General features: G+C 43.8%; 1 protein-coding gene across 5 annotated transcripts in view; it reads right to left on the minus strand.

The window, feature by feature from the left end:
- The window catches only part of LOC122815117 (gastrula zinc finger protein XlCGF52.1-like), a 162,780-nt gene that overhangs the window by 17,758 nt on the left and 119,594 nt on the right, over positions 1-25,428 (minus strand). The window contains exon 4 of one of the 5 annotated variants that reach the window (XM_044087366.1): positions 5,771-10,454. The exons of the other annotated variants lie outside the window; for them this stretch is intronic. Within the exon in view, the coding sequence (XP_043943301.1) occupies positions 10,354-10,454 (101 nt within the window). The 3' untranslated portion in view covers positions 5,771-10,353. Of the gene's footprint in view, positions 1-5,770; positions 10,455-25,428 lie in introns of those variants that run through there. 5 annotated transcript variants of the gene reach the window in all.

The raw sequence follows: 25,428 nt of genomic DNA on the forward strand, positions 1-25,428 counted from the left end.
ATAAGGATTGTCTCCTAACTGGAAGTGGAGAAACCTCCTGGAATGTCTGTGCATCTTTACATGATAGCACGTGTCCTGGAGGTCTATTGAGCACATCCAGTTGTTCTCCTACAGATAGGGCAGGATGGATTGCAGAGTGACCATCCGGAACTTTTCTTTGGCAACATTCAGATTCAAGGTGGAAAGATCCAGGATAGGTCTTAGGTCCCCCATCTTTTTTGGCACTAAAAAGAACCTGGAATAAATGCCTGATCTGGATTGATCTGGGGGGGGTTGAATGACTCACTTTTTTAGCAGCTTTTCTATTTCGACTGCTGCAACCTTCCTTTGCATGGGTGGAACATCTGGGAGGTGTTTTGGGGGAATAGGTGGTAGCATGAAAGGAATGGAATATCCTCTGGATATGATTTGTAGCCCCCAACAGTCTGTTGACACAGACTCCCACGGCATTAGGTGCAATGAAAGACGACCCCCGACTGCCTTCAGAGATGAGCAGTCAGGCAATCACTCAGGGCTGCTGCGTGGACCTGTCCAAGAAAGATTCTTGCGACCCAAAATTCCTCAGACCCCCTCTACCTTTGGGCTGGCGTCTATCGTAACCCCCTCTACCTCTGGGGGATGATGAGTCCTGAGTGTCCCTGGAGTACTGAGACTTTCGGAACCACATCTTCTTTTGCCCTCGCTGATTCCTTGAGAAGGATGTTTGAGGGACAGAGAAGCAGATCACCATGGCAGACAGCGTCTTCCCGTCCTTCTCACTCTGGACCAGTGTCTCACATACGGTCTTCCCAAATAGAGAAAAAACATCATAAGGGGCATTAGCAAACGATGCCTTGAAGGGTTCCATAAACTGACATTGCCAGAGCCAGGTGTGACGCTTTATAGCAACGCCGGAATCGGCAGCCCTTGCAGCTCCTTTGGTAGCATGCGAAAGGAGGCATATGGACACGATCAAAACGCTTTGAGAGTGGCCATCTGCACAGAGAATGCTTGCTTATTTACCGGTAACATAGACTCCATGGGCAACTCAGCCACCTCCTTGACCAGGTCATGCTGCAGTCAGATAACGGAAGCCAAACAATTCAGCACCCTTATAGAAAAGGTAGCTGAAGTGTAAACCCACTTACCCAGATGGTCCATCGTCCTGGACTCTCGGTCCGGAGGATAAACTGTAGAACTCTCCTGAGCCAGTTCTTTCTTAGTGGCAGCTGCCACCACCATAGTGTCTATCGGGGATCCCCTACTCCAGCTGGTCTTATCGGAGGGGGAACTCAAAATTTTATCAGGACGCTTTGGAATAGGCTCCACGGTGTCCGGTTCCTTCCATGCTCGCATTGTGATGAGGTCCACTAATGGATCTGCGGGAGAGGACACACAGGAGGTAGATGGGCTTATGTCAAAAGCCTCCAGGAACACAGACTCATCTGAGGTTGGCTTTGGGGCAGACCACCATCCCCTCTGGAGAAGGAGTTACATTATGTCTCCAAATGAGACATCATTGGGGGGGGGTGATCTGGGGGAGCCTTCCCCTTCCTCCAAGTCGGTATATTTGGTGAGGGACTCTGGGGAGGAGTCCAGGTGCCTCCTTTTGCACATGCGTTTGCGAGGCACCTCCTCAGTGGGGCTCTCTGCGGGGGACTCGCAAACAGAGGTTTGCTCTCTAATGGGCGCTCCCTGGGGCACATCAGGCATGGGCTGTCCCTGCGAGGACAGGATGGTCGGCGCCGTACCCAGAACTGAGTGGATCAGGGCGGAGTCTGATGAGGAGACAGTCAGAGGCCTTGATCCACTCGAGAGGACCCTCTCCACCGTGTCGAACACCAAAGAAAAGTAGAACGCAGGTGTAGGCAGGAATACAGGAAAGAAAGAGAAACTAACTTGCCCAAAAGCTAACACTTACCCAAACAATTCTACCAAAAATGCTCAGAGCTCGAGACCATGCTGCTGGCTTGAAAAGTGGCAAACGAGATCTGAGGGAAGGAAGGAGAAGGAGTGGTATTATGGGTAAGGAGAGGAGCTTGGAGCTTGGATCAGAAGCTGGTGAAGCAGCCGTCTCGGGCCCAATCCAGATCCGAATACCCACAGGTTGACGACCAAATAAAGTCAACTACTTCAGATCTCATGTTTAGTATTTGTACAGCACTTATGATTTTGTCTACCTTGTTTTAAAGGCATGCTTCTGCCTTCTGATTTTCAATGGTTCCTAGCATGAAAACATATAAATGGGAAGTACAGAGCCAAAGGCAGGATGAAACTGCTCAGTTAAAACAACTGCACATACAAAACTATGTAACCAAGATTACACTTCCTCTTTAAATGACATAGCACACCCAAATTTTGTAAGAAAAGCACATGCTGGAAATAGCATTATTTACTTACAGGCTTGTTTTTCACTGGGTTAAATGAATCCATACAGTTTTCAGTCACATTCTTACATCAAACACTCATGTGACTCCTATGAACACAAGATTTAACTAATAATCATTCATATTTCTTAAGTGCCACACAACCTTTCACATCCCCCAAACTTGCCAGAAAATATCAGAGTTTATTTCGAAATAACTGGGAGCCATGAAATCGAAAGTGATTTCTTTAAATCACAATGAATTTATTTATTATTTTACCTTTTCATCCCGTCCAGCTCACTGATGAACTAGCCTTTCATCACTGTACACTATAAGCTCCACTGTATCATCAACAAGCAACATCAAAGAAATCAATGTCAAAGCAATGACCGCTTCTGATACCATGGAGAGCACACAGTACAAGGTGTGTGAGCTCCATGTACAAGAAAGGTAAACAAAAAACAGCACAGTAATTCAGCTTTCAGTTCCTTGCCATATTCCTGCTTTTCCTCCATGACTGAAAAGTGACAACTCCGTTGGAGACTCAGACAAGATTTAATTTTTGAGAAAACAAGAAAAAGGAAACAAAGAACATTAAAACATTTGAGGCAGTCAGTGACTAGATCATGTAAATAAACAACCAAAGCAGAAGATAAAACTTCAGAGTAGTACAGACCAGAGATGGTGTCTGATCACTTTCTCAGGTTCTGGGTTGTAATTTGTTCTGCATACAAACTTTGACAATGACTCTGGAATGTACTTTCATACTTTGTTATAGTTTAGAGTTTGTTTGCCTACTTTTTTTAAATATATTTATAAAAAAATCTCACCTGTCAGACTACAATAAAGTATCAAAGTTATTTTTTTCCAAAGAAAGGGTTATTTATAGGGATGCTAGTGACAGGGGAAGAATAGTTATTCCTGTTTGCCTCCCTCAAGCCCTTGTGACTCTCCTGTATAGGAGGATTTGAGGAACAGTGTTCTTGCGGATGCAAAATGGAGGACAGGCCTCCAATGTTGACACATGGTGGGGGCAAACTATGCCTCAGGCACGTGCTCACGAGTGGGTGACAGACCCGACACAAGAGTGAAAGTACCGATGATGTCAACAGCAGCACGTATTCTACAAGCGCACTTCACTTCCAGCAAGGGAAAGGTGAAACCAGGTGTAATGCAAAGTGTGTGAATGAAGATCCAGTGTCTATCACAGCCTGCTCTACTAAAACAGAGTCTCCGATCCTGTAGGAAGAGAAGGAAATAGCCTCTTCAATGGCCATGTGATGGAGAATGGGTTTGACAGTGCTAGAATGTCAGGACAAATTCTTGAAAGTGCTAACTATGGAGCAACAGCAAAAACAGGGCCTCACATATACATAAAATGGTGATTCACAACATAGCGGAATACCCAGTTCCTAAAACAAAGGAGTTGTGTATCAAAGAGGTCCAAAAGTGTCTAGAACAAAGCAAATCTATGAGGAGACAATGAAAAAGGGAAGAACTGCTAACTTATAAATACTTACTAAGGTGTTTTTGCTTTGTTAAATTTCTGACTTGGTGGGAACAATGGAACCCTATATAATGAGGTTGTATTTTCTCTTTGTTCAATGAATACAGTATCATTAACAACATCTGAAACAAAAACAATACACAGATGTAAGAGACATATAGATTTAGGTTATTTGGTGTTGACATTGTATAACTGGAATTTAGAAAAATGGTAAAGATGGTAAAGATATATTAATGAAATTGCCAATATTGTTTTTTTATGTTAGCATATGGAATAATGTAATTTACTACATGTGCCAGCTGTGGACAGGACAATATTGGCATCATGCATGAGCCAATGTTGCATGGTCATAGAAAAGCATGACAAAAAAGCGTTTTCCCAAAAAACAAAACAAAACAAAAAGTACAACTGTACACCTGATGCAGGCTTTCATATTTTATAGGTTCATAGGTTCATAGGTTCATACTAGGCTATCTGCCCGAGGGCATTTACAAGCCTAGCCCATAGTTTTGTGGCTTACGCCACCCCTTTAGTATGGGGAACTATACCCATTATTTTGCTGTGCCTCTGTTGAGCAGTGACACTGAGGTAATCCCTGGGGTATATCTGCGATCTCCCATCCATTGGTCAAGATTTCTCTTGAACAAGGCCAGCGAGGTGCTCTGCCTCACATATACCGGGATTTTATTCCACAGCATAGGGAGTCTTTGGGTGATGAATCTATCCCTCCAGCACGTCCTATTAATAGCCGTGTCGAGGTTTAAGTCTCCCGCCCTTGTGGCTCTGACGGATCTAGATTTTTGAGGTGAAGCATATTCATCAAATCTGGGTTTGACATGGCCTTGTATGTTAGGCAAAGGTCACCTCTGAGCAAGCGGTAAGCAACTGAATAGAGCTGGAGTTCTTTCAGTCGGGCAGCATAGGACAGATGTTTGAGACCCTTTATCCTTTTGGTGAGGAACTTTTGTGGCCTCTCCAGCTGCTGCAAGTGTCGGGTCAGATACATTCCGAATGGGGCATTGTACTCAATCATTGGTCTGATGAGTGATGAGTATAGGGAGACTATGACCTCCCTTGATCTAGATGAGAATCCCTTCATGATAAGGTGGGCAATGTAGAAGGTCTTCCTAACTACTTTAGCTACATGGGTGTCGAATGACAGACTACTATCAACCTGGGTCCCCAGGTCCCTGATAACTTCTTCTGTACTCAGTGGATTGCCACCTATTTGGTAGCTAGGGGTAACCTTGTTTTTCCCGAAGGGTATGACTATGCATTTTTGGCATTTAACTTTAGGCCATGGCTCTGGCACCAGTTATCCGTTTCTGTGAGACCCTTCTGAAGGATATCTGTGTCAGATGTGTTTTCTACTATGGCGCCCAGTTTGCAGTCATCTGCAAACTTTGTCAGCCATAACCCTCCTGTGTTTGCTTGTACTTCGGAAAAGTAGATGCCAAACAAGAGTGGGCCCAGGACTGAGCCCTGTGGTACACCACTTGTGACAGGCTTTGAGTCTGACATGGCGCCAGCAACTCTGACCCTGTGGGTTCTGTCACTCAGCCAGTTTGCAACCCATCTTGTGATGTATGGTATTTTTCATGTATTATACATGAAAAAACTTTATTAGGAAAGGATTAAAGTTTTTTAATGCCCTTTGGAAGGATAAATATACAATTCTCTTCTAATATCTAATGCTCTGATTCCTAAATCTATCAATTCACTTGTATACATTTGGTCTGGGCACTTCTAGCTATGGCTATGAAGGTAATTATCCTAAAATGGAAAAAAGTATGTTTCAGCAAATGTCCCAGATTTTACTAAAATTGCCACTGCTATGATTTCATTAATCATTATAATTAAAGGACACCGATAATGATAAAAAGGTAATCTTAAAATCAGGCAACTTAACATTTTTTAGTACTTTACCAAAAACACAATCAAAGCTCACTCTGGAAGCTCCAAATGAGGGCTAAAGAACCACAGATATAAATCCCTTGATGTAAATCCACAGATGTGAATCCAAGGTTAGTTGAAATAACCAGTAATGATTCCAAAATGCGAAATAACTCTTTAATAACGCTTGAAAAAATCCAAACAAGTACGTTTTCGAACACCTTCTTCAGCAAAAGACAATTACAAGGCACAGAACTGAAAGTGAGAACAGCCTGCTAAGAATCTGAGATATTTCCTGAATGCCGGCTTTATGGAGATGTGGAGATAGCCTCCTTTATGTCCAGGGTTGCCATGAAGGCCTAAGAAAGAATGAGGGGAAAGACTATGGGTAGGGTGTACATCTTGAAGGAGGGGACCTTTAAGAACAGGTTGAGGTGGGAGAGGTTTAAGATAGGCCTCCATGGTCCTTCCTTCCTGGGGACCAGAAATATTCTGGAATAGTATCATTTCCCTTGAGAAGGAGTACTGATTCAATGTTACCTTGATGCAGCAGGTTGTTTAAGACCTGATGGAGAAGGGGCATTTGGGATTCAGGTGGTTGTGGCATGACCAGTCTTGGAGGAGGGGAGAGCCAAGTCATGAAGTAACCCTCTTGCAGGATGGAGAAAACCCACTTGTCTGATGAAACGAGGGACAACACAGGGAGACAGTGAGAGAGACGGGTGGACAGAGGAAGGGATGGAGGTGGTGGGGGAGTGGAGATGTGGCAGGCAAAGGGAGGCCTCTGGCTAGCTGGCTGAGGTGTCCTAGGCTGAGTGGAATGTCTTCTGGGGGGTCTTCTAGCCCTGGTAGGGGCTGAAGGCCTGGAGGTCTTTCTTATAAATTGAATCTTTGCCGAATAGTTCCTCTAGAACTTAGGGATAGGAGAGACTAGGAGATGCTTGAGGTCCCGCAGTTCCTTCCCTTTTTGTTGCAAAGACTTAAAGAGGTCAGCTACATTAGCACCAAAGAGGGCTGAGTGGTCCAGGGGGGCGTCTAGGAGCTTGGCTCTGAAGCCATTAGGGAGGGGCTGCAGGCGCAGCCAGGAGAATCTCCTTAACATGGATGCTGATGCAGCTGACCTGGCTGAGGCTTCAGCTGCATCGTACCCACACCTAAGGGAGTGCGTGTTCACCTGAGAGATCAGCCCTAGCAAGGAAGACAGGGATGCTTTAGCAGCACAGTGAGGGATGTCACTCAACTCCTTGGAAGCTTTGTCCAGCAGAGAGTATTTAGCCATGTGAGACTAGTAATTTGTTGCCCTAAAACCTAGGGTGGCAGAAGTGTAAATATTCTTTCCCCACCTCTCCATAGCCTTGCTGTTCTTATCTTCAGGGAGAACAGTGGTGATAGGAAGGAGCTTTCATGCCCTGTCAGAGGAAATGGAGATAGTGGCAGGGTTTGCTGGAGGGCACTTGAGCAAGAATTTGTCTGAGTCAGGGACCCTGTATAATCTAGCCACCCCTGTGAGGCACAGGTGGTTGGGAATCTGAATTAGTGGATGCAGCAGCAAATGCATCCAGAAAGGCAGGCTGAACAGGTGGAATAGGTGAAGGGTTAAGAGACTCCATCTGTATAAGATCATAAAATCTCTTCTGTTGCTCAGTCATGTCTGAGCATTCCCACTTGAAGTGGTCTCTCATCAAGTTAACAGTGTCACTGAAGGTAAGTCTTCCACTGGGGAATCAGGCTCTGCAGAGGTTTCCTCAAGAGATATATACCCCAGGGGGGATGAGATCTGGAAAGAGTAGGACAGGGAATCCTCCGAGGAGTCAGGCAACTCCTCCTCTGCTGGCTGAGTCACAGTCCTTTCAGGGATGGAGGGTCTGGGACTTAGAAGAGGTGGAACAGCAGGACCAGCTTCAGTGGAAGGCCTAAGGGCCATGAAGGCATTATATAAACTTTGGCTAAAGGTCTGCCAATCAGGTAAGGAATCAGGAACTGAAGAAAGATGTCTAGTCTTTTGTTTCTTTTTAGAAGGCCTAGCAGGCATCTGGCTGACAGTAGGCCTAGGGATAATCAGTGGGATAGCAGAGGCCGAGTCCGAAGCACCCATCAAAGGCACTGGTTCCCCCCGGCGTCTGTAGCAGGCACTGGTAAGTCCTCCCTGGACATGTCGTCTGCTCTAGATTGTGTGGCCTTCTGTAAGGTACCCACTGTATCTGCTGTGCTGGATGCCAGGTCCTCAACCAAGATGATGATGGCTACAGGCTGAGGAACGGCAGAGGAATTTGCAGTGGAAGTAGTAGGCTGCATGGACTTGGCCCTTTTCCTTGGCAGTTCAGATGGGGCATTGCAGCCAATCTGTCTTAAACGCTGATTCTCGCGGTACAAATTAAAAGCCTGTAAATGGCGACGAAGGGTGTTAGGGATGAATGATTTGGAGATGATGCAGTTCTTATAATCGTATAATTGTGTTCCCTATCCAAACAAGAAAGACACTGATCATGTCTTTATGGGGAATCTGGTGACCACAGTTGTCCGGTAAGAGTAAGTGCATGAACAGATTATAAACTATACAAAAAAAGACTGAAAGAATCTCCCAACGGGGTACTTAGCTTGTTTAGATTCAGATCCGACATCTGCGAGTTAGCAGGAATTCCTGGTGTACAGCTGGCGGCTGAAAAGTTTTGAGGGCTGGTGTGTGCAGACATCACCTTTATGGCCCATATTCCTGCCTCCACATCAGACATCCGACGCACCACGAGGGACTGAAAATCTTTGGAAACTTGGCCGGACAATCTGATCGGAAGAAGGGTAAAACCACTAGTAGAATACTGCAACACTGAATAATAGGACATCTCTTCTTACATTACTGGAGTTTATAGTAATAAAACAGATCTGAAGTACTAAAACAATTACTGCAGAAGCACCCACACTGAAATATTTTAATCTGAGTACATTAATCACAGGTAAGAAGATGCAAACCATAACAGAAAAGTTGTAGTAATTTTACAAGAAGATAAACTAGACACATTTGGATGCAGAGTCTTGTAAGACTGTCAGAAAATATATGCTCATTTAGAAATGTCCAAGGCATCACAGATCAAGTTTTTTTGCAGTAGTATGACTTACACGTGAAATGTTTGCCGGGAAAACAGACACATACAGCAGATATGCCAAGTCATTCATGTCTGCTACAGCTACAAGCTTTGCTGGGTGCTTAACTGGAAATCACCTTGGTAGTTCCACTCTCACTTCTGACTGAAAAGAACATTAATGAGGTGCAACAAAAGTTTCAGAAAATCCAGACATGCAAATGCCTTGGGAAGTGCTTTCTGAGACTGGCCAAAAACGATGTGCTGTGAAGAAAAAGAGAAAACTATTTTTTATTTAAATAAATTGTATACAAGGGCAGCCATTTTAAATGTCAAAGACCTACTTCAGTGTCTAAAAATATGGACACTGCATGGCCAAAAATTGGACTTGAATATACCAAGTTTGTGATGGCCATTTCTCAGACCCTTTCTCCAGCGTATGGTAATCTCAGAGTTTGGTATTTACAACTTTGGGGGGGTACGGAACCCCCCTCCCTCCACACTGGGGGTGCAGGGGAGCTTCACCCCTTTAAAATAGTTTTTAAGGAAAACAGCAATGTTCAGTATTCACTCTTCTGCATTCTGAATCTATTTGTCAGTGTGTTGACACTAGGCATTACGAGTGCTATAGGGAGTCATATATAAGGCTTGTTGTTCAAGGCTGTTAAACTGAAAGAGCCACATCAGTCAGAATACTTAAGCCTCACTTAAAAAGTGAAGTATAAACAAAAAGATTGTAATGCCTTATTTTGGTCAGGTATAACTGCGAAAATAGATCAAAAAGCCCAGAAATGTGCTATGTACAATGCTTATCAAAACAAAATTCATAAGAAGACAATTTTTGTATTCATTTCCAGGAAGATAAAAGAATAAATGTAGAAGAGAGAGCTGTCTCAGACCACTATCGGACTCTGTCAGACTACCTATTCATGAGAGAGGATAAACGTTACGGTATTTATTTTCCAGCCATAGAATCACTCCTCAGTTACCTGGAAATGGGTCAGCCAGAATCTGCATAGCAACTGCATTATCAACATCTTTTAAATTAGTTAGGTGTTCCACAGGGATCAATTTCTGAACCACTTTTATACAACACTCTTGTAAACAAAGCCTAGGGGCCAATACCTGGATCAACAATACAAGTCATGCTGATAGCATAATACTATCCCCAGAGTTAGCAGAATTAAACTCTAGAAAGATCTGTCCAAACTCTTCTGCTAGCTCAAGGCTAACCATTTAACAACTGTTCCTCAAAACTTATATTCTGGATATCAGAGTCTCAAATGTTTCCACTGCTTGATAATTGTGCCATAGAAGACTCAGATGATGAGGGTGCACAGAACTTTAGATAGTTTGGTGGTCAGAGACAAAAAGGGGCAAAAAGTCTTGCACCCACTGAAGAAGGTCATGCATGAGCTGACTGTACCTCCCCATTGCCCACTCCAGCACATCCTTGTCCGGGTCTCAAATCTCACTCCTTTCATGGCTTTCTAGGTTGTAGTATGTCATGGTGTCAACACGACTGGAGCCATCACCCTGACCTTGTGAAGACATCCTTGGGGACACAAAGGATGAGTGTGGTCATTCCCTGACTTGGAAGAATGTGGTTAGGCTGCTCCTGAGATTTCTGCACTTGTGTAAAAAGGAACATAAATGGAAGTTTAGAAAAAAAATAAATGCAACATAATGCATAATTAAAAGAACAAAGAGAGGGGGAAGGTGAAAAACATAAAATGGAGACAATAACTTCAATCACAATTAGGTGTTACATCATTTCATATTTTACTGACAGTGCTTAAGAGTCTAATAAAGATATGAATGAAATGGTGCTACATTTTATACTAAGAAAATATTATGCAATATGGTAATGATATGTATAGCTTTGAAATGTTACTGATATTAAAAATTGGTGCAATTATGTTTTATTACTCATATCTGAATTACTTTAAGAAAAAAGCTATTTTCATTTTATTTTCAAACAGCATGCTTTGCTTAATACTACATACTGATTTCACAGGCATGAATAACGTTTGTGTACCCACAAAAATCCTCAGCCTGTCAATCAGTCTTTGGGCTTGACTTCTTTTGTAACTGATATCCTCTACAGCTACAGAAAGAAAAAAGGGACATGTGGATGTTTACTTATCATATATGTACAGTTAAATATATAATACATTTAGTAAACAGCACAGCAGGCCTTTATGCACTGCATGCAAATGCCTAAGGAGGAATGCCATCTGTTTATTCAGTGACAATGTTTTGCTTCATATTGCTACTTCTTCCTAATGTTATTTACTGCAAGTAAGCTCTGAAGGAAGTCATGACTTCATCTACTATGACACATTTGTACTAGCTCCAACTTATCTAGTTGGGAGTGGGGTACGTCTTACAACTTTTGCACTGTTATATATGTGTTAAGTGTGTGCAGCATGTCTTGCACGGACTACCTATGTTTTCCTAACTTAATAGAATCAAAGGCAGCTGTAAGGAAGACACTTTTTAATTTAAAAACAATTTGAACACTTTGTATGCAGTTCATTAATTTGCTAGTTTGCTCCCCACCCCACTCTACCTAGGGTGTGGGGTTATTCTGGTCATCCATCTTGTATGTGCATCAAGTACTCTGGAAGTAATGATGGGCTTACAAAACTAGCACATTAACAAATGATTTGTGGCTTACAATGAGCATGGCATTTTGTAAAAGCGTTGTGAATGTCATATAAATAGACCTTTCAGTAATAACTTCTTTATATTTTTATGTGCATATGCAAAAATAAACATCTATTGCTCACTCTTTTTTAACGTCTCCAAGTCTTTTGGGTTTCTAATACCATGACGGGAATGGATCCCATTCCCAAGTCAGTACGATTAAAGTTCATGAAATTAGTATTGTTTTAATCTTTGATATCAGCCAAAAGTACACTTCCCAGCACCAGCAATGTGCCCAGGAATGACTCCTTCTGCAATTCATGTGTAGTTACATGTATTGGTAACATATCTAAGTAAGACTGTAGACTCTTTTTTATAAGACCCATTGCTCCTACTACTATTGGAACTGTCTGGGTATCTTTCTCCCACATTGCTCTCATTTCTGCCTGCAGATCCTGATATTTTATGACTTTGTGTCTCTCTGTATGCAAGACACTGTAGTCACTGGGTGTGGCAATTTCAATGATCAAAGCTACTTACCACTATATCTGGTTTTCTAGCATCTATCTTTTGACCTGCTAGTATTGGGTGATCCCATGTGATGTAAACTTAAAGAACCACTATGGGAAAATAATTAAAACAGATATATTTTTTAACTTTTCCTTAAGTTTAGCTCATTGCAAACCTGTATGTACCAGACAGAAGTAGTCACTACTAATTTTATTCTATTTGTACCCCTGACTGCCCTCCTGGGGGCAGACATCCTGATGAGAATTAGTTTTGTTGTAAAGAAAAATCTAGCCCATAATACACTGCAAGTCCAGTGTATTTGAGATGTTAGTGCCCATAGCTGTAGTGTCACATTACTGTTCCATTCACTTAGAATGGAAGAACTGAGATGAGAAGCTATTTTTCAGAGGCCTCAGTAAACACATAATTCACTGTCATGCAGCGCCTCTTACAAATGTGTTTGCTGCTGATGTGTTACACATTCTGTGAAAAAAAGCTTCCAGAAATAGCAGCTCTTTGCTGAGTTTTCAGCCTTTTTTAAGCATTTAACTTTGATATGCCTCAGTTTCTTCTTCAGTTATTCCTCCCATTTTTTCTGATGCTTTGTGGCTCATGTTTCCTGTGTTTTTCAGCCACTTCAATACCATAATGTTTGAACAATCTCCAGTGCAACAGTCTTGCCAAATTATTATGCCTTTGAGTATACAGCCCTTCTGCTATTAGTATGTCACAACCAGCAACGAGATGTGCAACTATTTCCAATTTGGTTTTACATAACCTACATTTGTCTGTGTCTCCCACATGTTCAGTGGACTTGGTAAACCAACATGCATGTAGCCCACTATCTTGGGCCACCAATATTAACCTTTCATCTCTTGGTTTGAATTCACCTCTCCTTAACCATTCCTGCTTATGTTCCTGATCAACATGAGGTTCTTCCATAAGTTTTCTATACTTGCAACTATATTTATGCATTTTCCACATTCGTTGCCTTCTCATCTGCTCCTTCATCTTATATTCTTTCTTTTGTTTTTTTTGGCACATTCAGTTGCTGCTCAATTTTTATCTACTTCTGGTTTGATTTCCATTCCTGCTTGATACAGCTATGTTTCTGCTAGATTAAGCAGAGAAGTCATCTTAGATTTATTCTCCTCATGTTGCAAAACTTTCACTATGTTTGGGTCTTATGAGGTCAGCAGATATGTGTGGAGTCCCATGATTGCAGATCTATACATGTAATCAACTTCAAGGAGGCCCATCCCTCCTTCAGAATGGGGAACAGATAATCTTGATATGCACTGATTTTTATAACTCAATTTGGTGAGCATGAAGCATCCTTCTTATTTTCCTGTCTAATCTATCCAACACGTTTTGGGGCCAGACAATCACTCCAAAACTGTAAGTTAGGACAGCAACAGCAAATTGGTTTATAGCTTGGATTTTTTCCTAGATGCAAATGCTGTTTTCAGGATTAATTTAAGTCTTCTAAAGTATTCCTTACTAAGTTTTATTCGCATTTGTTCATGTTTTATTGTTGATCCTTCATCAGTTCCCAAATACTTATACACTCCCTCTTGCTCAAGTTGTTTTATATCACATTCTTGTCACAAACTGATGTTTTCCTGGTGCTGCAGTTTTCCTTCTTTAAAGGTTGCTTTTGCACATTTATCAAGACCAAATGACATTCTTATATCATCTGAAAAAGTTTTGACAACTTGCAGTTGTACTTTCAGTTCCTCATCTGATGAGCTATACAATCTTAAATCATCAAGAAAGAGAAGATGAGAAGTCTTTACACTTTGTTGTTTTCTAGGAGCCAAATTATAGCCAAGGGCTAAGCTGTTCAGTAGATGGGTTAAGGGCAAGGCAGAACAGCAGCGGTGATGGAGTCACACTGGAATTTCCCCTTTTGAATTTTTATCCCTGGGATAATAATTTGTCCTTTATCATGGCTTAATTGCATGGTCTGCCACTGTTTCATGGTCACTGTAATGTAGTCAATCAATGCAGGGTGTATCTTACACATTTTAAGCATTGTTTTTCTCAGGGCAAGTAAACACTTGCCCAACTTGGGGAATAATATCCTTTTCTCCACTGCAGTGTTATCCCTGAGTTGGTATATATAGTTAGGGGGCCCATCTAAGTGGGTTTCAGTGTGTTTTAATGTAGTTTTGGGCAAGTGTTTATTTTCCCTTAGAAAAATGACACAGTTTGGCATTTTACGTTTCATTATTCTTGTCTTGGCTAATTTGTCTTCAGCATTATGGACTTTTGGTAATGTAAAATAGACCCATATATACAAATACATACACACATAAGTTTGCATTCATACATACGTTTCCATTTGCAGATGCCTGCATTTATGTAAAATATCATCACAACTTTACCCTACCATCATTTAATAACCTATGTAAATTTAGAGAAAAAAGGAGAAATGTAAATTAGAAGTTATGTACCTACCATAACGTTCCATGTTAGTTGTCTTCTCTCGCCTTCTTTCTTGCTGGATGGGTTCGGAGCCGATCCTCGGCTCCGACTCGGCACTTGCTTTAGCTCGAGAACTCCTTTTACCAGCTCGAGGCAACCCTATATCCCATGATGCAAGGCGGAACTACCTCAGATCTCGTTTGGCAGCTAACTGACCCTGCTAAAGACTATCCTAACATAATTAGGAACCATGGTTCCTAAAAGAAGTCCTCACAACAATGCTCCAGAGGAAGCAATCTAATAGGAACTCTCCAAGATCTGTCCAGGCCAGGGGGAAGGAGGGAGGGACGCAAGAAAGAAGGCGAGAGAAGACAACTAACATGGAACGTTATGGTAGGTACATAACTTCTAAATGTTAAGTTGTCAATCTCGCCTTCATTCTTGCTGGATGGGACCGCGTCCCTAGCACCTGTATCCCTGGTGGCTCAATGGAACAGACTCTTGAGAACTGTGGAACCAAAACTGGCCCTATCTCTGGAGGACAAATCCAACTTGTAATGAGACACAAAGGTATGAGGCGTGGCCCAAGTAGCTGCTGCACAAATAGTGTCAATGGGAAGTCTATCCTGAAAGGCTACAGAAGTGGATAGACTCCTGGTCGAATGTGCTTTTGGCTTAGAAGATAGTTGTTTGCCCTTAGAGAGTACACATAGGAAATGGTGGAAGTCAACCATCTAGATAAGGTCACTTTAGAAACTGGAAGACCTAACCTGTTTTCTGCATAGGAGACAAACAATTGGTCTGATTTTCTAATTTGTTTAGTCCTATGCAAGTAGTACCTGAGCTGACGATGAACATCCAAAATGCAGCTTCTGTTCAGCTCTGTCAGAATAGTTAGGAAAGAAAACTGGTAGATCAATAGATTGGTTAATATTAGTTTGAGATACAACCTTGGGAAGAAAGGAAGGGTTAGTTCTGAGCGAAACCCTATCCTTATGAAAAACCAGATAAGGTGAACGAATACAGAGGGCCTGAATCTCAGAAACTCTTCTTGCAGAAGTAACAGCCAGTAAAAATATAGTTTTCCACGTCAATAACTTTAAAGAACACGTAGCAGACGGTTCGAAGGAGGTAGAATTAGGGATGCCGACATTAAGTTGGGATCCCATTCCGGGGAAGGATATGTCACAGGCGCTTTTAGGGGAAAAGCTCCGCTTAAAGAGGCTTTCCATAACCTATGAGACATGATGTTATTGTCATGCAAGCCAGCATGATACTTGGAAATAGCAGACAGTTGTGCTTTCAGTGTAGATGGCGAAGATCCCGAATGAAAAACCTCCGCCAGGAAATCCAAAACAGAATGTACAGGAGCGGTAAAGGATCAATATTTCTGGCGTTTGCCCAAATCAAAACGCCGCCACTTGCTAGCATAAACAGTTCTAGTGGACGACTTTAAATAAGACACTAAAATGTCTCTGACTGAGTCAGAAATCATTGGTAGCCTGGCTAGGGAAGGAAGTGGAGCAACCAAGCAGTGAGGTTGAGAGAATGAATGGCCCGGTGCTGCTGACCCGACTGGTGGATCAAAAGATCCGAACTGGGTCCAGATGCCAGGGCTGCACCAGAAGATGATGATGTAGAGACGGAAACCAAATTTGTCGAGGCCAATATGGAGCAATGAGGATCAATTTGGCTCTCAAAGCGGTGGCTTTCTGAATGACTTGTGGAATCAATGGAAAGGGAGGAAAAGCATAAAGAAGTCCCGAGGCCAATCCTGGGTTAGAGAGTCTCTCAAGGGTTGGCCTGGAAGAGGAAATAGTGTGAAGTAATCTGGGCACTTGCTGTTTTGAGGGGTAGCGAAAAGATCGCAACAAGGGTGCCCCACTTCAGAAAAAATCTGATCCACTACAGATTGATTGAGAGACCACTCGTGAGGCATCAGAATAGATCTGCTTAGCCTGTCCGCCAATAGGTTGGACCTGCGGGATGTGCGTTGCTATCAGAAACCGCTGAGAAGAGATCGCCCATTGCCAAAGTCTGAGAGCTTCTCGACATAAGGGATAGGACCTGGTTCCGCCCTGTTTGTTGATGTACCAGACCACGGACATGTTATCCGTCTGTACTGCAATAGTCCCTGGGGGAAGAAAGCCGCCGAGGGCTTGCAACGTTAAAACCACTGCTCTGATCTCCAGGACATTTATGTGCAGGTGGTATTCTATGCGTTGCCACGTCCGTCGACCATCCTGCCCTGATTATGCCCCCCCCTCCCGATCAGAGAGGCATCCCTGGTGACTGTGGCAACTGGAGGAGGGGAACAAAGGGTCGGCCCTGATGAAGAAGAGGGGAAGATATCCACCATCGTAGATGAGCCCTGCACGACTGTGTTACCAAGATTTCGTGTCTCATGGGCAGATCGTGGTACGACCACTGCGTGAATAACATCCACTGCAGGAGGCATGTGGAAGCGAGCCAGTGGAAGAAGAACAATGGCCGCAGCCATTAGGCCTAGAACATTCAAGACAAACCTGGCTTTGATCTTGTTGCTTTGTAACAGAAGCTGAACAAATTTCTGGATGTCCAGAATCCTTTGATCTGTTAGCCTGGCTAACATTTTGACGGTATTTAACGCCTATAAAGGTGATAGATTGGCAAGGCAGCAGAGAGGATTTTTCGAAATTTACCGAAATTCCTAGACTCTTGCAAAGCTGTAGGGTGTAGTCTCTGGACCGAAGAAGCTGATGCTTGGAGGTGGCGGAGAGGAGCCAGTCGTCCAAATAAGGAAACACCTGGAATCCTCGACGTCTCAGATGAGCTGTGACCACTGCCATGCATTTGGTGAACACTCTGGGGGCTGACGTGAGGCCAATGGGCAGTGCTCTGAATTGGTAATGACTGGCTCCCAGCGGCGGAGAAACCTTCTGGGCGTCTGTGAATCTTTATGTGATAGTACGCATCTTGAAGGTCTATTGAGCACATCCAGTTGTCCTTGCCCAGAAAGGGCAGAATGGATTGCAGCGTGACCATCCGGAATCTTGCCTTTCTGACAGACTTGTTTAGTCTGCTTAGGTCTAGTATTGGTCTCCAATCTCCCGTCCTTTTGGGGACCAAAAAGAATCTTGAGTAGAAGCCGGATCCTACTTGGTCTGCCGGCACTGTTTGGATGGCTCTTTTTTCCAGGAGTTTTGAAACTTCCTGTCTTGCCAAATCCCTTTGACCGGGTGAGATGTCTGGAAGGGATTGTAGAGGTACGGAAAACCTTTCGAAGGGGATTTTGTAACCCTCGGATATGATCGACTGTACCCACTTCTCTTGTGATAGGGATTGCCAGGCTACTGGGTACAGCGAAATTCTTCCCCCGACTGCCTCCAAGGGTGGACAGTCGGGCAACACCTCAGGGATGCTGAAAGGGCTTCTCAGGAAGAGACTCCCTGTTGCCCTGGTTCTGAGGACCCCCCCCTGCCTCTAGGGCGGCGTCTATTATTGTTACCCCCTCTGCCTCTGGGGTAAACTGACCACGTGTGTCCGTGTAGCTCCTTGGGCTTTACGGAACCACATCTTCCCCTTCTGACCCTTGGGATATGGTCTAGAAGGAGTGGAAAACTGGACTCCAACGGCAGAAAGAGTTTTACCGTCTTGCTCACATCTGGTCAAAGTATCCTTCACCTGAGGTCCGAACAAAGCCGAACCGTCAAAGGGGTGTTGGTGAAGGGCCTTAAAGGGGTCCGCAAAATTACACAGCCGCATCCAGGCTTGGCGTCTAAGAGCAACACCTGTGCCTGCGGCTCTGCTCGCTCCATCGGCCGCATAAGATATGAGCCGCATGGAGGAGTTAGATATGGAATTCAGGATAGCAAGCTGAGAGGCAATCTTTTCCTGAGCCCCAGCAGCAGAAGGATCCTGGACTACTTCTCCCAGTTCCTTGAGAATATCTCGTTGAAGCCTGGTGAAGTGACAAAGGTAATTCAGCGAACGCATAGCAAAGGTCGCTGAAGAAAACATCCGCTTTCCATACCTGTCCATGGTCCTAGAATCCTTATTAGGAGGATGGACAGGTACTGAAGGATCCGCCAGTTCCTTCTTAGTGGCCGCTACCACCATAGCATCCACAGAGACACCTTTGGACAGGAACTGTTTATCCAAGGGGCCGTGATGAACTTGGATGGTCTCCTGGGGACAGGTTCCACAGAATCTGGAGCCGCCTTCCGAGCCACTACCTGCATGAGTGGGTCGAAGGCGGAGACACCCAGGAGGTGGAGGGTCGGGATCCAAAGCCTCCAGGTATACCGACTCATCCTCGGAGGGGTCAATGGAGGGCCAATTCCCCTCTGTTTGAGGAGCTCAAGGATGTCTGAAAATGAGACATCCTCAGAGGGGACCGTGGGGAACCCTCCGACTCATCTAAGTCGGTATCAGATGTAGTAGACTCAGGAGTCTGTGTGTTTCCTCTTACACGTCCTCTTCCGAGGGGTTCCCCTGCAGGGTCAGGAGAAACCTCGGAAGAGGAGGAAATTCCCAGTGGGAAACCTGGGGCGATGGATCCCTGGGCCTGAGAGCAAGAGGCTGGCAAGAGGCATCTGCAGGCACTGATGAGGGAGGAACTAGAGGGATAGACCGTTGACCAGGCTCAGAGGCCAGGACACTCCTCATCACCTCAAAGGCTCCTCTCCCGGAGACCTGAACACACCGCTCGAAGAAACAGGAATGGTCGGCTCCAAGGAGAGAAGGCTCCGAGGCCGATGTCGGCGCCGAGCTTACCAAAGCCGAAGCCCGAGAGGGAGGCGGGGTGGGACAAGGTCCGATGCCACTAGCCCCTCGGAGCCGACAGTGGAAACCCGACCGGATCCCTCCAAGGAAGGTCTCAAGGAGGAGATCGGAGCCGAAGATGACGGAGCCGAAGGATGTATCGGCTCCGCATCGAAACAGTCGCTGTCCCAAGCTCCGGCTCCAAACTCTGGTGTGGAGTCGGAGGAGGAATCTCAAGAATCGGGGCTATAGCCAAGTCTGTTGAGACGGGCTATGGAGTATTTGGGCCAGTGCCTGAGACTTCAACAGCCTGCTTACCACCCTCTCCAAATTGTGGTCAGACAGCCTGGAAGATCTCGAAGATCGGCTCCGATGGCTCCGCTCCAACAAAAGAGGAGACCCGGGCCGAGTGAATACTTAGTATCGAAGGGGACCGGGATCTCTTACGGGTCGAAGCCATCGGAGCCGAAGTCCCTTGAACCCCAGATGGAGCCGAGGATATCTCGGCTCCGATGCTGATAAAGTGTCGGCTCCAGCCGGAGCCGACAAGGCCACAGTAGTCAGGGTATCGGAGCCGGCCGCACCGAACCCACTACTCTAACAGAAGAAGTATCGACTCCAGCCGGGCCGATATCGGCTCGACGGAGCCGGAGCCACCGGAGGAGGCTTGGACACTGTAGCCTGAGCCTTCGGTGGCTTAAGAGGTTTTCCTGCCCCTGGCTTAGGAGGAGAACCTTCAGGTTTAAGTAAACCTCGGAGGATTAATTTGTTCCTCCTTTCCTGCAGGACTCTCTGGCTAAAAGCATGACACAACGACAGGAGTCCTGCAGGTGCAAAGGCCCCAGGCAATACACACAAGAAGTGTGACCGTCTGTCAGAGACATTTTCTGACAGCACTGGTCACACTTCTTGAAGTCTGAGACCTTGCCTTCTCTAGACATCCTAAAAAGGATAGACACAAACAGTCCCCACAAACACACAACTTAATCCCTACACAGACACACAGGAAGGGAATAACTTGGGGAACTAGGCCTGACTAAAACTTTAAACTGAAAACTATTATAAAAGTTTAAAAGGAAGGGAATAGGGTGGGCTGTAACTAAGTACAGGCTAATCTAACACTAAAGGGAAAAAATAAACCCCTAACTGAACTTTTTCTTCTTTAACAAGAAAAAACTTACCTCAGCTGGCAAAGGAGACCTCTTTCGCTAAGCGGCAAACGAGATCTGGGGTAGTTCCGCCTTGCATCATGGGATATAGGGTTGCCTCGAGCTGGTAAAAGGAGTTCTCGAGCTAAAGCAAGTGCCGAGTCGGAGCCGAGGATCGGCTCCGAACCCATCCAGCAAGAATGAAGGCGAGATTGGCAACTTAACATTATTACTTACTGTGTAATTCTGGCCTTCTCAACTGAACCTGGAAAACCCACTCAGCCAGTTGGTCAACCCTCTGCCTCTGTAGGTCATAACTATATTGACACTGCTGCCCGGAGTGCCTGATCCCTGTAAGGGATGCAGGTGGTCATCCAACCCCTGCCAGATGTCTATTTTTTTCACTCATTGTCAGCCTCTGCATTTTCAAGCTTCGTCAGGCATGACTACTGCAAAAGGTAGACCATGATCGTAGTCTCCTTGTATGACCAGCTTGCAGCTCAACCTAAGTGAGGAACACAAGTGCAGGACAGAGTTTCAGAAGGAGGGAACCACATCTTCTTAGGTATGACATCACCATACCTACCCAATGCAACTGCACAGGTGTATTATCCATGGAAGTTGCAGCAGTGTCCGGTGTGTTTTACTAATGCGCTGAAACAGTCATGAGGACTGTGATGTTTTAATACATATGTACACCTTATTTTGAAAAGAGAAGGGACAAAAGTGAGTAATCCATAAAATTTAACATATGTTTCACTGTGTATTTGTTTAAGCAGATGAATGCTCTGACCTGAATTCTGCAAGCTCATTATGCTGATACATTAAGTTATGCCAGCATGATTTTAAAAGCAATGCTTATGGTATTTCTTTCATAATTATTATTTTGGAACAGCATTGCATTGCTAATATTTATGTTTTTATATGGCTTCAATCAAGGTATGTGAGTGTTATGAAGTGATAAGGTGTGGCATAATGCAATGGATTTATGTGGATTAGGCTTCACTAAACTCTAACCTAAATGTTAAATCACTGCAGAGATGTATCCAAATGTTCTGGCATAGCTGTATTTCAAGGAGACATTTTATGTGCTGGTGTTTGTTCCCGTGGCCTGCAGAGTCCACCCAAAGTCATTCAATGTCTATTAGACCACATACGCCAATGCATATAACTCAATTTACAGAGATCAGCTTGGCAATGCTTCACATGCATAAAAAATGCATAAATGGGCCTGAATTTCTGTCAATAGTTATACAGCTGTCATTTGTAACAGAGCTCAGCCAAGATCAGTGGCAACTGCTGTGTGCAAGAAAGCAAGATAAAAAAATACTTAACACTTAGAAATTACTAGAAAACTATGCCAATTCAGTTCAATGGAGAACGAACTTAGATGAAACTCTTTTACTGTAATGTGAAGTTAATATGCAATTACTGTATGCTCATCTCAAAGACAGTAGTAGCAATGACAGAACTTGTGACTGTGACGTGCCATCTGGTAGTTGGACATGAATGGCAGGGTAACATGCACGAGAAAGTTGCAAGGATCGAACAGAAAACATTACATTTTGTGTTGATCAGGTTGTTACAGATAAATGCTAATACTGGAAATGATTGATGCTTACGCTGGTACCGTAACAGGGTAATGGTGGAGAAGGTTAGCAGTAGGTTTGGAAATCTGCTTTCCTTTATTAATATGAATGTCATCTACTGTTGGGATACTGTAGAAATTATTACAAACTGTTGCATTCATTTCTTATGTTACTGCTGGTATGCTTACGCTTCGACTTTACATTTCAGGGTTCTTGTTTTATGTTGCTGCAAGCATGATTTGGCAAGGGACTTGGGTGCTAAAGAGACAACCTCGGAGTCTAAAATTCTGACCAAAAAAACTTGTCCTGATACCTGCCAGTTGTCACCACCAACTTACCACATCATCATCAGCCCTAACCCTGGTTTCAATTTACTTTATCCAACCTGCTTTCATTCCCTCTGGTGAACACAACAACATTCAGTTCCTATTGAAGCTTTCAGTCCCAGATCACTGGGAAATTTTAGGTTATTACATTTTTGTGCATGTCTGTGGTGGGAGTAGCTAGGCAAGACTCTCAGTGTTTACTTTTTATGATGTCATCAAAAGTCTTATCTTAATTGTACAGCTGCTCTATTTCCTTTATTTATTGTGCATAGCTTAACTGCAAACACTATAGTCAAATACAGTTTAGTGAATTCATACACATTCTTAGCAGTTTCTTAATGTATTCCCCTTACTCTGTAAAGCAATCTCAGAATTAGTATGTATAATTATCACAGGTTGCCATACTGTACAGTCCCCATTGTGACAGTAAGGTTTGGACTTCATGTTTAAAATGAATCTATTGCTGGCATCACACATATGATTTTTTTGCAGTAGATCAGAAAGCCATTACACTTGGCTAGTATTCAGATATCAAAAACATAAAAAAAGAACCTGCTTCTACTAGTGTTTGAAACTTGCATCATCTGATGCCTTCTACAGAGCAAGTGGCAGTCGTGCATAACATCACAGCACTTACCTAGCATTTAGAAATCCACACAAAATAAAATATGAAATGAAAACTCTGTTTACTAAAGTTAGCTTTGCATTGCTCATACGCTTTTCTACAAGGTAGTAGCAACTGAGGTCAGAAAATTCCTGAAAGGCGACTTTTCCCAGAGGATAAAAAGCTCAGGTGAAACTTATGAATGACTCACTGAGAGCTACTGTGAGTACAAAAGCAACTGGAGATGGAATTTGGCTAAGACCATTGAAACTTCCTGTAAGCACCCCTCCCCTGACCCTGCAGTCAAAGCTGGGACATGGTCAGAAAGCCAGACAGATAATGTAACCAAAGACCAGAATCAAAACAAAAAATTTCTGGGACTGTCCCTTTAAGACTGCAAAGGTGTAGTAAAATATTTACCTTGGTGGATGCGTTCAGTGTTTTGTTGCAGGGATGATGATTAAGTTTCATTTCTGTAAATCAAGTTTCATTAGGGGCACTCCTGTATGATGTTTCAGGTGAAAGCATGACACAACAGTAGGGATCCAGACAGAGGAAAAACAACTTCAGCCCTTAGGAGAACCACATCCTCATGGGGTCTCTCAGGACATATGACAAATTCCTGGCTGCCAAAAGGGGTCCAAAACAAGCTGAGAGAGTCACATTATGGAACCAAGTGGTTTGGGTTATAAATGCAGTTGGGTGGAGGAACCACACATTCATACAGTGCAGAAAAACAACATGTCGGGGTGTTCCAGAGCTAAAGTGAGGCAGAATGCAGCTGTCAGTAGCTGTACCGGAGCTAAGGCAAGGAGGAATGCAGTTGTCAGTAGCAGTACGGCAGCTCAGGTGATGCAGAATGCAGCTGTCAGTACCAGCACTAGAGCTAAGGCAAGGCAGAATGCAGCTGTCAGTGGCAGTACCAAAGCTAAGATGAGGCAGAATGCAGCTGTCTGTAGCAGTACTGGAGCTGACATGAGGCAGAATGCAGTTATCAGTGGTAGCATCCGAGCTTAGGCGATGTTGAATGCAGCTGTCAGTAACATTACTGGAACTAAGGCGACGCAGAATGCAGTTGTTAGTAGCAGTATTGATAAGGGACTATATACTCTGATCTCCTTAATACCTGATGGGGAACACCTGCTCTCTATACAGGGGAGTAACTACAACATGCATAATCAGAGGTGGTGTGGACACTGGCAACTATCCACTTCAGCAGCAACCAGTTATCAAGTCAGGAAGGTTAGTGCATCTCCCCTGACAAATTCACAAACAGAACATCATTCCAGAAGTTACCTGCTTACATTTAATACATGACAATTATTAACAGGTGAAACCTCCATTTCTGCCCATCACAAAAGTTGTCCAAGTGTGCATGGTAAGTGTCCTCCACACCTTATTAGACAACATTCATTATGGTGCTCCAATGTGCCTAGTAAGTGTCATCCACACCTTATTATACAACATTCATTATGATGCTCCAATATGCATGGTAAGCATGCTCTAATGTGCATGGTAAGCATCCCCCACACCTTATTATACAACATTCATTACAGTGCTCCAATGCGCATGGTAAGTGTCCTCCACACCTTATTATACAACATTCATTACAGTGCTCCATGCAAACAGTAATTGTCCTCCACACCTTATTATACAACATTCATTACAATGCTCCAATGTCCATGGTAAGCATCCTCCACACCTTATTATATGACATTCATTACAGTGCTCCAATGCGCATGGTAAGCATCCTCCAAACAGTATTCTATGACATTCATTACAGTGCTCCAATGCGCAAGGTAAGCATCCTCCACACCTTATTATATGACATTCATTACAGTGCTCAAATGCGCACAGTAAGCGTCCTCCACATCTTATTATACACCATTCGTTACAGTGCTCCAATGCGAACAGTAAGTGTCCTCCACATCTTATTATACACCATTCGTTACAGTGCTCCAATGCGAACAGTAAGTGTCCTCCACACCTTATTATACAACATTCATTATGGTGCTCCAATGCGCATGGTAAGCATCCTCCACACAGTATTATACAACATTCATACAGTGCTCCAATGCACGACATTCATTACAGTGCTTCAATGCAAACAGTAAGCATCCTCCATACCTTAATATACAACATTCATTACAGTGCTCCAATGTCCACGGTAAGCATCCTCCACACCTTATTATACAACATTCATTACAGTGCTCCCACATCTCAGAAATAATGATGTCAATTACTCCTTCACAGGGTCATGACCAGAAACAAACAGTTCCACTGTACTAGCACAGCTAGATGATGCTGACAACAGAATGGCTGCTGATAATTATAACATAACAGTTACACTTATGACACACCTGAGGACAGTGACACACAGTCACCAAGTATAATGAGAAGATCACACGCCCCACAGCAGGTACACTGCAGGAAGAGACACAGGATCACACAGTCAGGTACTCTGCAGGAAGAGACACAGGATCACACAGTCAGGTACACTGCAGGAAGAGACACAGGATCACACAGTCAGGTACACTGCAGGAAGAGACACAGGATCACACAGTCAGGTACACTGCAGGAAGAGACACAGGATCACACAGTCAGGTACAC

Source organism: Protopterus annectens, chromosome 11.part0, assembly GCF_019279795.1.
Source record: "Protopterus annectens isolate FY-2018-M chromosome 11.part0, PAN1.0, whole genome shotgun sequence".
Classification (NCBI taxonomy): domain Eukaryota; kingdom Metazoa; phylum Chordata; order Ceratodontiformes; family Protopteridae; genus Protopterus; species Protopterus annectens.